Below are 16,936 nucleotides of genomic sequence, written 5' to 3'. Positions count from 1 at the left end.
GTTTCTATAAGCAGTTCAGTAAATCTGTTTTCATATGACGATTAGTATCAGTGTTTTCATAAGCAGATAAGTAAAACGGTTTTCATATGAAGATTACTATCATACAGTGTTTTCATAAGCAGATCAGTAAAATTGCTTTCACATGAAAATTAGTGACATACATAATTTTCATATGCAGATTGATAACACACAGTCGAGGAGTTGTCCTAAATACAGCGTAACACAATCTGTAAACTAGTCAGTGCTGGTCCCCGTCGACATCTACATTTGCACAACCGCAATTGTAATAAAAAATAAGTAATTGCACGAGAGACAGAGACGCCACGTCTACGAGTTGCGATTATTAACCACGATAAACAGAAGAAAATAAGAAATAAATGCACCTTATTGACGCCAACAAAGCAGTATTCGTTTGCATAACACAAGGCTCTGTTCAGTGCCTTGTCATTCATGTTACACGACGGTTCACTGACTTCCGATGCCAATAGTTGTAGAAAAACTTGTATTCACTACAAAAATACCAAACCATGGCACTTAGCCAAGTTCTCTGTTTAGAAATGCCTTTTCATTAATCTACATATCAAAATATATCCGTTGCAAGGTGTCAGTGTACGTTCCAAAGCGTAAATATGCTGTTTGTATCAGTATAAATATAATATGACAAATGTCACCATGTGTTGATATGTATCGTTTCGAAATGTGTATTGTTACTTATTAGATGACACAGAGACATGTACAACCGGAAATGACGCTACTTTCTCACCTTCGAGAAAACTGTATCCTTTATACATGTACATGTATGATGCTGCCATCACACGAGCATACCGCCCTCAATTATAAATTATTTGTAAAACACATAATTTCCAATGCATATTCAATGTTACTCTTGGAACCTCGCACAGTCATATTGTAAGTGTGAATTTCTTTAATAATAAATGTAGTATTGATGACTGGTACCAAGTCATCGTGCAACCAAGGTGGCTGCGGGGTGTGTACGGTTATGATATCCTACTTCGAAAGACAATCTGGTACTATACAGTAAGTACATAAACATAAACTTTTATTTTGTTTTCTTCACTTTTTTAATATTTTGACGACATTCTTAACTCGTATGTACCAGGCGAACGTCTATCAAAGATATCTTGACTGTAAGTAGGCAACTTTAATTTCGCCTGTCCATGTTTTCATGTGATTTGGGAACACACGGTGTTTTCATAAGCAAATCAGTAAAACGTCCGCAATGAACTATTGTTTAAAGCGTCAATCGTCACACCACTTCGTGTTCCATCAGCTGTTCAATATTGGATCCATTTATCAGTATACAGTAATTTTGTTATGCTATAACGTTTTCTTCTGTCAAGGCATGTGTGTGTTTATTCGTGCCTTGTTCCACTGTGCTCTCTTCATGGTATGGCTGTCACCACAATAGAGGGGGTCACCAACATTCAGGAAAGACTGCATCCCATTCAGGTCAGTGATTGTAATAATTTACTATGGTATATGTCATTTTCTTAGGATGTTCGGAGAGCAGGTCAATACGAGTGTCGGATTCAATGAATTGTGTTATTTACAAACTTAATGTGACAATCTTGTTTTACAATGTCCGCCTTCAGTCGTCTCGAAACACGTTTTTTAGGAAATCTAACACTGCGCTTTAATTAAAGCGCGACGGCAATATTTGAGGTTAAAGTTTGAAATAGTATTAATGTCGTATTTGTTTCTGTGTTTCTTGGTATAAATAGGAGAGTATTTTAAGAAATCATGGCACACAGTGTGGTTTCTGTACACCGGGCGTAGTGATGACCATGTATACGCTATTGCGCAACAAGCCGAACCCAACGAAAGAAGAAATCAACTCAGCTTTAGAGGGAATAATCTGTCGGTGTACGGGATACAGATCTGTCTTGGAAGGATGCTACGAGTTCAGCAAGGTCAGTAAATGTACTGTGTAACACTTCTCATACTAACAGCAGATAACTATGTATAGACGTCGACAGTGAACACTCACCCGTAAGAAAGATCAAAATGTTTTACTTTTCCCTTCAGGAGAACGGTTGTTGTGGAGGTGCCAAAACAAACGGTTGTTGCCGTGGCATACCTTCGGAAAATTGTGTAACAGAAAACGTAGTTCCAAACGGCAAATCGGCTGGGGACAATTACGAGTCAAGAACATCGATGGTGGAAACTCAAGAACCTATTTTTCCACCCGCATTACTGGTTAGTAATAATACTTTATAAAGTGTTTCTCTGGGATTCGTTCAAACCGAGATAATAATGCATTAAATTGTAACATTTGTTTACATTAAAGTGTTTGTTACACTGTCCTGTCACGTATTCAAAATTACGCGACTCTCTACCGCCAGCAATTTGCATATCAACAAGTTAGCACTATAGTGCTACTGTTAAATCAGCTTAGTATGCAAATTATATCGGACGACCCAGGCAACTATATACTGAATATATGTTATAGTAATGTTGAACTGTTCACTAATTGATTCTAACAAAAAGTTGACTTTTTGCGCATGCTCAATCTTACAATTATATAAACTGCGATCACGTTATTTTTTATGTGTTTGGAGTGACTCTAACCGCCATCCAATCGAATTTCCGGAAATCATGAGAAAAAAGTGGTTTCCATGCAAATTAACTTGATAAGATATCGAGACTGGCGTCAGGTATATGCTAAAATATTACACCGAATGCAGACTTACTGTAAATCATTGTTCGCCAATGTTGTACATAACTCTAAAATGTTTCTTATCAAGACGAACAAAGAGTTTCACTCGAAAACTGTGGTCTTCAGGGGAGATAACCACACATGGATACGACCAACGACAATGAAACAAATGTTGGCATCGATGGCCCAATTTCCCACGGCGACAATAGTGGGCGGCAACACAAATATAGGTAAGTTGTCGTGTGGAAATGTGTATGTGCGTAAGGAGCCGACGCGCTTGTTCGATGTGAGTCCCATGTGACATATACAATGCGTGTAAAATACTCATAATGCTGCATAATGACTGAATCCCATTATGGCTTATCATAGACTCACGTATTGGTTGTTTTCATAATAAACAAAAATCACAAATTAATACAAATGGCCTTGACAATAACAAAATAAGAAATAATGTAATTATCGCGATTACTATTTATTTATCGAACACTGTTCTATTTTGTATTATTACAATTGCGATGTTATCTTTATCTTAGAAAAACCCCACATAATGAGACATGTCTAGATATGTTCCCAGTATTTACTGAATTAATGTCGTTCTTTGTTAACTGCAGGGCGTACATGCACAGAATCGAATTTCGAGCATTCTGTGTTCATTGCGGTTTCTCACGTGCCGGAATTGACCGTATTCAACAAGTCAGAAAAAGGTCTATCTATAGGTGGCGCTGTCACATTGAGTCGGATGGTGGATGCTCTGCGTGAATTTATTTCGTCTCTTCCTGGTAGGTTCAGTACTAAACCCTTTACTTTATAGTTCTATATAACAATATGATATTATGCGACATGATAAGATACGATAGAACGTGATATGATACCTCCTAACAAAAGTACAAATATAATTTTGGCGACCCGAAGAGCTCAATAAATGAGCCCCGATTGTCACCTCTGTTGGGGTTAACATTTGTGTTTTTATACCGAATAAAGAAACAGACACAAATGATTGACACATAGTCAATCCATCAGGCCGAGAATTACAAAGCTTCTACATTGCACCTGTGTTTTATTGTATAACATTCAAATAAAGTTTAAGTAATTAATATTACTATTAAATATCAATAACGGCAATAAATATTAAATACGTAAATTTTCAAATATTCATATGTAGTATTCACAACACACAGTGACATTCATATATGTATATATTGGACTGAGGTTGGCTTCTTTAGAAATTTTATTCATCATTTTGTTCAGAGTCACGGTGTTATAACCAACTGGACCCGAGAATTACAGAACCTGATATCATCATCAATTATCACATCTCACTGTTGTTACGCATGCTGTGATTGGTTGAGACTCGGTCACATGACATGGAATAAAAATGGATATTACATGGTATATTGCCCGCCAAGTGGATATTACATGGGTATATCACATGGATGACGTCACAGAAACCACTGCGCAACGATACTGCGCATAACAAATTGTCGTTCGCTGCACTGGTGCTGCTCTGTTTTTTTTTCGGGGTTGCTTTCAGGGTTTTGAAGGAACGTTAGCCATCCAAAATAGACAGTGAACGTGCCAGAGTGGATATTAAGTAAGATACTCTGTTTTGATGTATATGGTATTTTTTGTATGGAGCAAAAATATACGGCAAAGCCGCCACTGAAACGTCGCAGTCGGGGTCGCTGCAGCGCGTTCTACGCTGTAAGCATTTCTACGCGTTCCACGCCGATGCTAACCGAAAACGCTCTAAACAAAGCTGTGTGGCTTGTGAATAGGTGTGGTACGTTCGTGAGAAGGTAATTTCAGTCATTTCCACGGCACTCTGACATTTTTATCTGTAGAGTGATCAAATAACTTGTGTTTGAGAATTTCTCAATTCATTTCAAAAATGTTATTCTTGATAATTTGAGTGATCACTCTCCTGATAAAAAATGTCAGAGTGCCGTGGAAGTGACTGAAATTACTTTCTCATTAAAGTACTACACCATCTTTTTTAACAAATCACTCAGTTTTAGATCGTTTTCGGTTAGCATCAGCGTGGAACGTGAACAAATGTTAACAGCATAGAACGCGCCGAGACAACACCGGCTTCGACGTTTCAGTGGCGACTTTGTCGTACATTTTAGCTTGATATAAAAAATGCCGTAAACATCAAAACAAGGTATCTTACTAAATATCCATTCGTGCACGTTCGCTGGTTATTTCAAATGGCTAAAGTTCCTTCAAAACCTTAAAAGCAACCCCGAAAGCAAGAGCGGCTAGGGCAGCACCAGTGCAGCAGACGACAATTTGTTATGCGCAGTATCGTTGCGCAGTACTTTCAGTGACGTCATCCATGTGATATACCCATGAATATCCACTTGGCGGGCAATATACCATGTAATATCCATTTTTATTTTTTGTCATATGACCGAATCTCAACCAATCACAGCATGCGTAACAGCATTGGGATATGATAATATACGATACGTTTACTCTTATCCTTGTGTCCACAGAGAGCGAAACAAAGCTGTTCAAGGCGTTGGTTGAGAGTATCGAAACTATCGGAGGAGTTCACACAAGAAACACTGCAGTAAGATTAAACACTGTGAAAAATGAAAATTATCCGTCAAGCCTTTAAACAAATAATTCATGATTTACCAATCTGAACCGAACTCTGTGTATTTACATTACAGACAATTGGAGGGCATATTGCCTTAGCGTCAATAACGTCAGATATAATTCCATTGCTCACCGCCAGCGGCTGTGATGTCACGATAATTGAAATAAGTGGTGAGTACAGGCAGTACGTGGTATTCAATGCAATACAGATAAATTCTGGAAAGTGATTGTTGTTGATTTTATACGTCACTGGTGTATTCTATCCTAGGTCAAGCAGAAATTATTCCTATGGACAAATACCTGATTAGAAAAAATACCTTGCTGAACGGAAATGGTCTTATACTGTCTCTTTTCATCCCATTATCTGTTAAGGTAAGAGTTTACGCTGAATATATATCATTACGTCATCATTTAATGTGCATTGGCAGGACCCACTACGTCATCGGTTACTGCGCTTATATGCAAAGGCTCGTGGGTAGACGCTTGTTTGTAAACAATTACACGCTATGGCCATGTGACGCATGCGCAGGTGACTACTCCCCCGCTTTAACTGTGTGCAAGCGGATCGATCATAAAATAAAGAACGTAAGCATTCACCAACGCCGTGATGTGCATCACCGGCACTGCGTATAGGTAATTTTTATTCGTATGAAAGTTGTTCAAATTATGTGCTTTCTTTTGAATAGGACCAATGTTGCAGCGGTTACTGGAGTGACGTCCCACATCGGCAACACGCGGCGGCCAGTAATTACTTAAATGCTGGGATGGTTGCTACTTTGAAAGATGACGTCATTCACGACATGCGACTTTGCTTCGGAGGAATCGGAAGCAATGGGTACTTAAATACGATTGGACAAAACTTGGTTGGAAGGTAACACTGAGGAAAATCGTATGTTTTGGACTGGGTGCACGTCGTTGCTCAGTACGACCGAACTGATAATTTATCGTTTATTAACCAAATTACACAAATCTTTCACGACTCACAACACTTTTAATGTATTCAAATTTGTTTGATGTGTTTCAGCGCCTGGAATGATAACTTACTGAAACGAGTGTTTACTGAACTTGATCAGCTGGCTGCAGCCAGCAAGACTATAACTGACTATAAAGCTTCCATGATGAAAAGTTTTTTTTTCAAGTTTTATCACCAAGTTATGTTGAAGAAAAATAAATTGTTTTCGACAGACGTGATAAAATCAACAAAAAAGAGGGCCATTCGAGGAAAACAATGTTGGCAGGTATAGTCTGTTTGCAGAATACACACTTGTATTATAAAATAAATAATCACTTCACCAATACGCTGATATTTTCTAGGAATACTTTTGACTTTTGTGCCTATTTTCGTTTTAAGGAATACACTCAAGGGAATGTTGGTAATTCAGTGGTACATGTGTCAGCTAAAGAACAGGTCACGGGCGACGCGCAATATTTGGACGACATTCCTCCGAGAAGAGGCAAGTTGAATGATGATAAACCGTTGTTAATATATTCACGTATATGTTAATATATATGTTAATATATATGTTCAAATATATCAATGACTAGATAGAAATGAATTAACCTGAAATAATTTAATGTGTATGCAAATAAGGCTCTACTAAGCAGACACAAAGTTCTGGTGTTAAACGTCCGGCAGCTCTGATTTCATATGAGTAATTATTCTACCATTGTACCCGCAGATGAGCTGTTCATCGGGCTCGTCAAGAGTACGTGCGCACATGCATATATACGGTGAGATGTATTGTATTTTCATATCATATATTAGTGATTGCGTTAATTCCAAATATCTACTTTCCGTGTTTTGAATATTAAATGAGGGACTCACATGTTTACAAAAGTGCGCGTCACAATCTCATCTTCAAGTTTCTTTTCGCAGTTCAATTGATGTTAACGCTGCTATGTCTATAGAGGGCGTCGTACGTTTTGTCGACTACCGCGATGTGCCTGGTAGTAATTTGACCGGTTGCCTGGTTCATGACGAGGAGATATTCGCGGTCAATAAGGTAAATTCTATAATAAATTGTTTATGTTTATAACGTTTTTATTGGGCTTCCTTAATGAAGTTACAATGCATATAAAGATTCTGAAACCTATTCTAAGTGCATTTATGAGACATAGTGAATCAATGGGGACCACTTCTTATAATGTGCCTCTTTATTGTTTTGCTATGCAATTTGACTTTCAATTTCGAAATATCTTATCACTAAATGCTTGAAATAAAGTTTAATTGTCATTTTTTATAAACTTTACTTGCCAACTATATTCAGAAATCCCAAATATCAAACAAAGTTTATTTGGCACACTAAAATCAAATAAGTTTCTACGAGGATTCATGAAATTCGACTGATTTTAATGATAACCCGTTGAACAACTATATTTTTTGGGTAGGTAACTTGTGTTGGGCAGATAATTGGGACCATTGTGGCTGAAGACAGACACACTGCCAGAAAGGCAGCTGGACTGGTTAAAGTGGTGTACGAGCAACTGGAACCAATTATAACTTTTGAGGTATACTTATAAATACCTACTTTGTCCATCTTCAGAGCACATTAAACACGTAATGCAATTTTAAACGTTGCGCCCTCTAACGACAAACCATCTCCGTGACAAAATAGGTAAAGAGCGACCATTTATAAACAGCCATGGTGTTTTGAAGTTTGTTTGAAAGCTTGCATATACTCTAGATGACAAACCAATACACAGTTGTCATTTTGATTGGCATTGGCATTGGCATTACGTTATTTCGACGTCATAGAAGACTAGTCAATATATATTGTACTATGTAATAAATTAGAAAAATATATGACACATCTGCAGGAAGCGATCGAGAATAATTCTTTCTATCACCCACACCACGAACTGAACCATGGCGATGTACATGCCGGTTTCTCCGATTCCGATGACGTCATCTCTGATGAAATGCGAATGGGTGGTCAAGAACATTTCTACATGGAAACTCATTGTTGCCTCGTCACTCCAATAGGCAGAAACGGCGAGATGAGCATTATTTCATCAACACAGAACACTTCACTTGTACAGGTATATATATTAAGTAGAGTTTCAAGAAGACCAATAGATTGAATATTGCGATGTTTGTCGATATGTTGTTACGTACGAGGTTCAAGAGATAACCTACACCAGGAGTTTCCTTCGTCACGTACCTAACGTAGTCAATCATTAAAATGGTAATGACATTGTTTCACATTCACAGCGTGCTGTTGCCAGCGCAATCGGGGTTTCAGCAAATAAAGTTGTTTGTAAAGTAACTCGCCTTGGTGGTGGTTTCGGTGGCAAGGAATTCCGACCTATCATGGTCGCAACAGTCTGTGCTGTAGCGTCTCATAAGTAAGTACTACTTTTTTCCGTAATTGGTTTGGGAAGTGTCTGGATCAATAATGTCTTACTTCTAATAACGGTTCAGTAATATTTAATTCATTGCAACTTTTAATATCATCCACACCTTGTATTATATGTGAATTCATGAATCCGTTCATCAATTTAAACAACAACCCCACCCACAACCATTCATTCATTCATTCATTCATTCGTGTTTAGAACGAGGTGCCCTGTGCGTTGCGTCCTTAGTCGGGATGAAGACATGGCTATCACGGGTGGACGACATCCACAGTTGGCCAAGTATCGCGTCGGGTTCACCAAAGATGGTTATTTGAAGGCATTGGACGTGGACGTATATCTGAATGCAGGAAACACACGGGGTATTTCTAATACTGTAAGAGTATAAATTCGACCGATATATCGATTTATCTAAATTAGTACACACTGCCACTTATAATATTGTATTATGATAGACAGTATTTATCGTTACTTCATCAGAGAACCGCGCGTAAACACAATGACATATAGAAAATGACAAATTGCATATTTACACTTGGGATCATATACATGACTAATTTGAATATCATTGTATCATTGCATTTTTGGCGTATGTTGATAGCATATACCGTACTAGTAATGACTTCGCTTCTCAAATTCGTTGTGATTACCACCCCAACCGGGAAACCCAAATGTACCTAAATTAGAGATGCTTTTTCTAATTCTAGCTTTCTGGTGTCGGCCTGTTGAGTATAACCAACGTATACAGCATTCCCCATGTGCGAGTTAGAGGGTTTACTTGCAAGACAAACTTGCCGTCCAACACAGCAATGAGAGGCTTTGGGAGATCGCAAGCGATGATGGTTGCCGAATATGTCATCAATCAAGTTGCCATTAAATGTGGCTTACCAGCTGAGAAGGTGAATTTTTTTTTTTTTATCTCGCACTGTGAGACTTTCAAACCATTAAAAGCATTGGTGCTCCGTGCCGTGTTTGGTAAACGGATACAACGCAGCGTAATCATGATTTGAACACCGTACACGTACACGTACACGCGTCACTTAATTGTTCCTAGCTAGTTGATTTTAATAGAAATTTTATAATAAATGCTCCCATTACAGGTCCGACAAATCAATCTATTGAAGGAAGGAGAATTGACCATATATGGGCAGGTGATGGAAAACTGGAAAATGCAACAGTGTTGGGACGAATGTATCAAAGTCAGCGATTTGCATAATAGGAAGACAAACGTAGCACTATTTAACAAGTAGGTATAGTAGTATTGCAGTATACGGTGTACTTACAAACATAGTGTGCTGGCAATGAAGTACACTTAACTGTACACTAGCACAACACATTATATACCACCAATGGTTACTTATTTTAGTCATTAATACTCCAACAATCGCTAGTAAATTTTTCGGTATTTTACGGAGATACGCAATCACGGATACATATTATGTTCAATTCCAAAATAATACAGCTACGTGAGACTAAGAGATTGATGTTTTCTTATGTTTATATATGTATAGGAACCATCAATGGACAAAGAGAGGAATTTCGATAGTCCCTACCAAACTCGGAATTGGATTTGGATGTAAATTCTTGAGTCAGGTATGGTAGAAGTTATGTTTTAATTTGTGTTACTCTTCAGTAATTAAATACAAAATTAAATAAATGTTAATGAAAAATATTCAAAGACCAAAAAATCTAGACAGGATTTACTATGACCTTTTTTCTATTTTAGTGCATTTAATAATTGACAAACATACAGTCAGACAAGCCTGTAGGCTCTTTGCCGATCTACAGGTTGTTGGTCTCTGATAAGTTTGACAAAGTCAGTTAAGGAAAAGGAATGCTTGTTAGAATTCAACACACAATGGATCGGTAATGTTGATTGCTTCATGACTTGAACATTATGATGCATAATGAATTGTTATATCTTGCCATTCGGAAATTTGGTGTAATGTATAGTGTCGACCCAGTGGAAGCACTGGCCTCAACTCGAAAACAAAATAGTAACTTTGGGCACAAACTCGGGCAGAGTAGAAAGAGATTTGTCCGAAACTGTTACTCTAAGATTTAGTTTACACGAAGCCATGACCATAGAGCATGAGTTATTCCATTTTTACCACCGAAATGTGACCTGCTTGTCACATTTGTACAAAAGCGGCCAGCCAAAATATCACACAAAGGTTAAAACTCCGTTTCTGACGATAAATAGCGTTACCCCTACTTCAAGAATTTTCTGACAATAAGCCCAGGGAACAGATCGCTAACGGACACATGGACGTACAAGAAAGACTAATTTTAATTTCGTATTTATATGTGTTTCTGTCCCGGACTGTAGGCTGGTGCATTGGTGAATGTGTACCTTGATGGTTCAGTGTTATTAACACACGGTGGAATTGAAATGGGTCAAGGAATCCATACTAAGATGATACAAATAGCCAGCACTGTGTTGGGTGTACCAGTCGAGCGTGTGTACATCGCTGAAACCAGTACGCATACCGTGCCGAATACGTCACCAACCGCTGCAAGTACAGGTACTGATCTCAATGGAATGGCCGTCATGGTGAGTTTTTATTTGTTCACTGTTGTAATACCACCCGTCAATTATAACGTTGCTTTTAATGCATGATTAGGTGGGGTATGATAAATTATTACGGAAATGAGACGAAACGTGTTACCATACAGTGTATGTGCGACAGCGTCAGTATACATACTTACGGTGCATATACCAACCCTGCTCTTATATTTACAACCGATGTGTCATTACAAAACCTTAGTGACTTCACTGAAATATCACGTTAGTATTGTTAAATAGAACTGTTCTTTTTAACAGAATGCTTGCAAAAAAATTAAAAACAGGTTACAACCATTCATGGAAAATAATCCCGAAGGACCCTGGGAAAAGTGGGTAAGTACTGTTCCGTTCGTCGATTGCGCCCATTTTGAATATTCACTTGCTATAAACAATTACTCGGCAGATCGAAACGGCACTGAGTACGCTCTTATATGATAGCGCGCGGTGATTGAGAGTAACTGCACTAATGTCCTATTCTTTCCAGGTCGCAGCTGCGTACAAGGATGTTGTTAGCCTTTCAGCTGAGGGACATTTTGGGTAAATACCTTTATGATTCACGTGAACGTGCTTCAATGATGTCACACTATCTGTGCTGACGTCGCGATACCATAGATATTTATCAAGAGAATGAATGATACATATGCAGAGAGCAGTTTGAGTCAAGGATAGTCGGGGAATCAATAAAACATTTTGGAAAATAAAACAATTCATAATAGATATATTTAGGGCCTCAAAACATTTCAAAGCCCGACTGGTGTAGATATACATCATTCCCATTTTCACATAGCGCTTCTTATTCTATTTTAAATTGTAAACATGTGTTGTTATCGCTAGCCCCCAAATCTTTTCCCCAAACTACATAATACGATACACATTTCCACATTTTATATAATTATTTCAGTGACGAAGACATCACCTTTAATTCCAAGACAAATCGAGGTAACCCGTATAAATATTTTACTTACGGAGTTGCGTGTTCGGAAGTGGAGATTGATATACTGACTGGAGAACACGTGGTTTTACGTACTGATATTGTGATGGAAGTCGGGAGGTCGATCAACCCTGAAATCGACATCGGGCAGGTATGAGTAATAAAGGAAATTTTAAAGTCTGCTTGAAAGTCTGTTATCTCGTATATATATTTGATAGTAACGTAATCTTGATAGTAATCTTGGGTGTGTGTGTGTGGGGGGGGGGGCTGTTGTCTTTTATCCTTCGATGCATTTCGTTGTGTACGTTATGTCAAAGATCATGTCTCTTGAATAACGTTGGTTCGAAGCAACGTTACTATAAAGGAAACATACTAGGTTCTGACAACTTTTTGTATAACCAAGGGATTTATTTCTCCTACTACAATTACAAAAATGTCACAGAAAACTCATTTTTCTAAAGTTACTCAAGTAGCTTTGGAAGATCTAAACACACATTTTTTCACATACACATGGTTACAGATTGAAGGCGCTTTCCTACAAGGCTATGGACTGTTTATGACAGAAGAGCTCCACTGGTCCGACAAGGGCCAATTGCTGTCCACTGGACCAGGAACCTATAATGTACCGCGAGTTCAAGATATCCCGCGAGAATTTAACATTCACTTGATGCCTAATTCGGACAACCCCAAAGCAGTATTTTCATCGAAGGTAAGAATTAATTTGTTGTTTTAACGCATGAAACTAAACAAGTAATCATTTTTTGTTCTCATTCTGCAAAATATTTCTAGTAATTTTGAGATTTGTTTTTCAAAAGTCTACTACCTTTCTGGGGATGACTGAAGTCCACGTACACGTTATGTATTTTCACTGGTAAACTCTTTGAAAGTCGTTGGCGTTTGTCATAAGACATGCATGTAGTTCGTCCTTTAAATCGGTGATGGAAAGCTTACTACTTTTGACCTCAGGTGAATTTGATGAATTACTTGCAAACAACTACGCGTCACAGATAATAATCACTCATTTGAAGGTTTGACATTGAACCTCACGTTAACATTGCCGTCCATGGCATTGACGATAATGTCAAATATTAGAACACTCTTAAAACCTACTGCTACATGAATCACATTTTTTATTTTGTTATCCCATTCGTACAGGGAGTTGGTGAACCGCCACTTGTTTTAGCGGCTTCCGTTTACTTTGCCGTGAAAGAAGCCATTCGTTCGGTACGAATGGAGATCAAGGGTGATTCAACAGACTTCCAATTGGACACACCAGCTACTGCCCAAAGAATCAGAATGGCTTGTGGAGATTGTTTTGAAATTCCAGAACAATTATAAAATATCTTCGTAACTCCGAAGAGCCCAACAATTTTAATAGCGTAATACGTATTTAAATAACAGTTAACATTTAAATTTTATTTATTATTCATGTAGTCAGTGTATTTTACAATCTAGTACATTCTAGTGGATGACCCTCAATTTATTTTATAGCGCGTAATACATTTACATTTAGTTTAATCTTCATAATATTTATTTGTTTTATATAGAATACAGAAGCAAAATTACAATTGTGTTTAGTAATTAATTTATTTCTTTATTTTTGTCTTTTATTTATTATCTGTAAGCGCTTATTGCGCATTCAGTACTAGTTGTCATTGCATTACATTAAATTGCACTACATTACAATACAGTGACCTTTATTAAGTAATCAATATTAATTTGCAATATGGAGGCTGCTACATTAACAGCTCTGACATTAATTGTCATTACAAGGCAAATATCAAATTGAAGCGTTGCTCTTTACATGTATTTATTATCTTCAACTATTTACTCGCAGTAGCTCCTTATTACGTAACCAATACTAGTAGCAATGGAGACCGCAGATATTACATACAAAATATATTACACTACAAAACAAAGTTAAGTTTGAAGCAATTCTGGATGAAAACAGTTTTTCTCAATTTACAATTATTTCTGAGTTAGGGAGACTTCTATACAGTAAGAATCATATGAAACTGGAGGTACACATATATTTGCAATGACAGATGATGACATTTGTAGACAGAGACCACTCCAGATCACACAAGGAATTAGTAATAAATGGAATATCCGACAAAGGGGCATCCCAATGAAATAATGTTTACGTACGCATTTTGATGACTACATGAAAACTCTTACATGATTGGTGTGTCAAGTTTTTAACACCGGTACGATGTCAAACAATAGTTTATTGTCGTCATTTATTAATTTCCTGTAGCTCGTTTTTAGGTAATTTGCAAGGAGATTGCGACAATAATAACTCTGAATTAGATTGCCATTACAAGGCAAATGTCACATTGAAGCGTAGTTCTTTACATGTATTTATTTTCTTCAATTTATTCTCAGTATTTTTATTTATTCTTATTACGTATCTAATACTAGTAGCAATGGAGATCGAGACTATTAGATACAACATATATTACATTACAAAACAAAGTTCAAACAAAGTTTTCCCAATTTACAATTATTTCTGTATTTATTTTCTCTATTCATTTACATGTGGTAGCCCTGCCAATATTAGGACCGAGACAAATTAAATAATTACATTACACAACAAAGTTTATTTCTGTTTTCTTTAGATAATTTATTTCATTTATTTATTTATTTTATGTTAAAAAAATGTTCGCATTTCAGCGTCAGTGATGTATTATAGTTAATAAATATTCGGCTAATGGGATAACATTAAATTAAATTACACAAATAAAAGTCTATTTGCATAATTTCTAGTATATTTTTTCTTTGAACAAATTATATTAAAAACAGAATGTATGTAAATTAGCCTTAGTATGCAACACTTCATATCTAGAATGTCAACAATGTATGCTAAGCAAAAAAAGACCCCATTTTTCCCGCTTGGGTTTGTGTATAAAACGGTAATTCATTTTTGATTAATAAGTGTCATGATCATTAACACACTCGAGAGAGAAGGTGAATGGGTATCACCAGGGCAGGATGTTCAGTTTGGGGTTCTAAACACAAGGCTAAAGGCTCTCCCTGGTGAGATCGCCAACTGACTTCATACAATATATATATATATATAGATGGGACCTGGTCATTTGATCTTGACAGTGTCTACCTGAAACTTGTGAACTTGCCACTAAAGGATACAACATTTAACTTGCTGCAGCTACTACCCAAGATTAGGGTTTAAATGCTGCTTGATTTGACTAATTGACAAGAGACAAACTAAAGCGATTTTGCTTGTTGTGGTTTGTTAATCAGATATAAACCAAATCGGTGTGCCAAATCACGGGTGCACAATAACCTGTGATCTTATTAAACCATTCTTAAAGCCTTCATTGCACCAGTCTTGTATATCCTGCTCAGGCTAACCTTCAAATAGCAGTCTAGATATTACTTACCATATCACGATGCCTGGTTACGGGGTTTTGTGACACATACCAATCTTTTAGTATTCAAATGTGTGACAAAAGACCGAGAATTAGATCCAGCCAGAGGCTGAACAGCACTATGGCAGCAATCGTGGGGTCATACTTGGTCTGTTTCAAATACGAGAGGCATTTTCACTCAAATAAAATCTTGTGTTGCCCACACCCGGCGAGGATCTCCACTACTGAGAAGCTGAGAAACAGTGACTAGTCTTCTTCTTTTATGAAGTAGGATATAGTACTATTGTAAAACCTTCTCCCACGGATAAATGAGCCAACAGCACAAGCTGGATGCTTTCAACTTTTTCAAGTTAATGTGCCTGTGAACCTGGTAAGTATCCCAGACCTCCTGTATTTGTAAGTCAAGAGTGCCCCACCATGTGATGCATCTGATATTAATGACACTGTTGGATGAAGAGGGTTTATATGTATTCACCAAATGATCAAGAATAGTCAACTACTACTACAAAGATCATGCTGTTCTAATGGATCTGAACCATAAAAGAGTATCATACCACCAGCTGAACATCATCCCTATGCTCATAAATTCTTGCAGTGTGGATGATATCTGAGATGACAGATATGTGGTGTAGTTATGTCAAACCTTGATTACCAGAGGAATGGACGCAACTAGCTCCAAAAGTTCATCTCAAGGTAAGTTATTGAAAAGCCAGTCATTGATGTAAGGGTTTATAAAAATACTTTCAGCATGACGTTTGGCTATGTAAAAACTAATGCCGAACAATGACTGATGGAAAGGATTTTGAACTGATAATCTGTTCTTTTGACCACAAACCTCGGAAGAGATTGACTATGGTATGGTTGCACTGGAATGTAAGTAAGCATCCGTCATACCTAATAGTGCCAAGGAACTATTTTTATTGATACACTACTTGATGTAACTATAATTGACTACTTGAACAAAAAGGTCTATTTCATCATCTGCTCCTAGTACAAATGCACATAGAAACCGGGATCAAATAGACTGTGACCTTCACCAAAATTACACTTGTATTCTCCAGACTCATTAACTCCACACGAAGTCACAAATAATCACTCACTGTTATGTACATTGAGGTAGAAGTTACAGGAAGAGGCTTAGAAGCAGAATCATTGTGTGATTATATTAACCCTGCTCTGACCTGCATTATGTTATAGAGTAAGTAATGCACTGCAGTACAAACTGACTCTCTCTCTCTAGCCCAGCGAATTGCTGATTGACAGAAACAAGCTCACACGGGGCTGTGCCAGCTTGGGCAGAGTTCATGCCACCTCACAATTAAGATGGCTCGGAAGCAGTACGAAAAAACGTACTATCACCCAAGTTGTATGCACTATAAACTGGAGGTACACATATATTTGCATTGACAGACGATGAC

At 37.4% G+C, this 16,936-nt stretch overlaps 1 protein-coding gene across 1 annotated transcript; it reads left to right on the top strand.

The window, feature by feature from the left end:
- The first annotated feature begins 718 nt into the window (after window positions 1-718).
- On the top strand, window positions 719-13,467 carry LOC146750838 (xanthine dehydrogenase/oxidase-like). Its single transcript, XM_085497581.1, has 25 exons — window positions 719-776; window positions 942-1,038; window positions 1,362-1,470; window positions 1,743-1,931; window positions 2,047-2,217; window positions 5,353-5,449; window positions 5,547-5,650; window positions 5,965-6,149; window positions 6,303-6,516; window positions 6,630-6,732; window positions 6,958-7,009; window positions 7,155-7,281; window positions 7,667-7,786; window positions 8,096-8,317; window positions 8,490-8,623; window positions 8,834-9,008; window positions 9,340-9,531; window positions 9,733-9,878; window positions 10,144-10,225; window positions 10,962-11,186; window positions 11,457-11,531; window positions 11,683-11,735; window positions 12,100-12,280; window positions 12,650-12,838; window positions 13,285-13,467. The coding sequence occupies exons 1-25, from the start codon at window positions 719-721 to the stop codon at window positions 13,465-13,467; spliced, it is 3,483 nt and encodes a 1,160-aa protein (XP_085353707.1).
- Window positions 13,468-16,936: the final 3,469 nt, after the last annotated feature.

The sequence above is a fragment of the Saccoglossus kowalevskii genome, chromosome 1 (genome assembly GCF_978046115.1).
Source record: "Saccoglossus kowalevskii chromosome 1, keSacKowa6.1, whole genome shotgun sequence".
NCBI classification, from domain to species: Eukaryota; Metazoa; Hemichordata; class Enteropneusta; family Harrimaniidae; genus Saccoglossus; species Saccoglossus kowalevskii.
Note: the sequence above shows the minus strand (reverse complement) of the source record. Positions and strands in the feature narration are given on the sequence as shown.

Coding starts and splice junctions, on each gene's coding strand:
- LOC146750838 (XM_085497581.1), top strand. CDS start 719: ATGACACAGAGACATGTACAACCGGAAATGACGCTACTTTCTCACCTT. Junction 1,039..1,361: donor AGACAATCTGGTACTATACA/GTAAGTACATAA, acceptor TCTTCTGTCAAG/GCATGTGTGTGTTTATTCGT. Junction 9,532..9,732: donor GTGGCTTACCAGCTGAGAAG/GTGAATTTTTTT, acceptor CTCCCATTACAG/GTCCGACAAATCAATCTATT.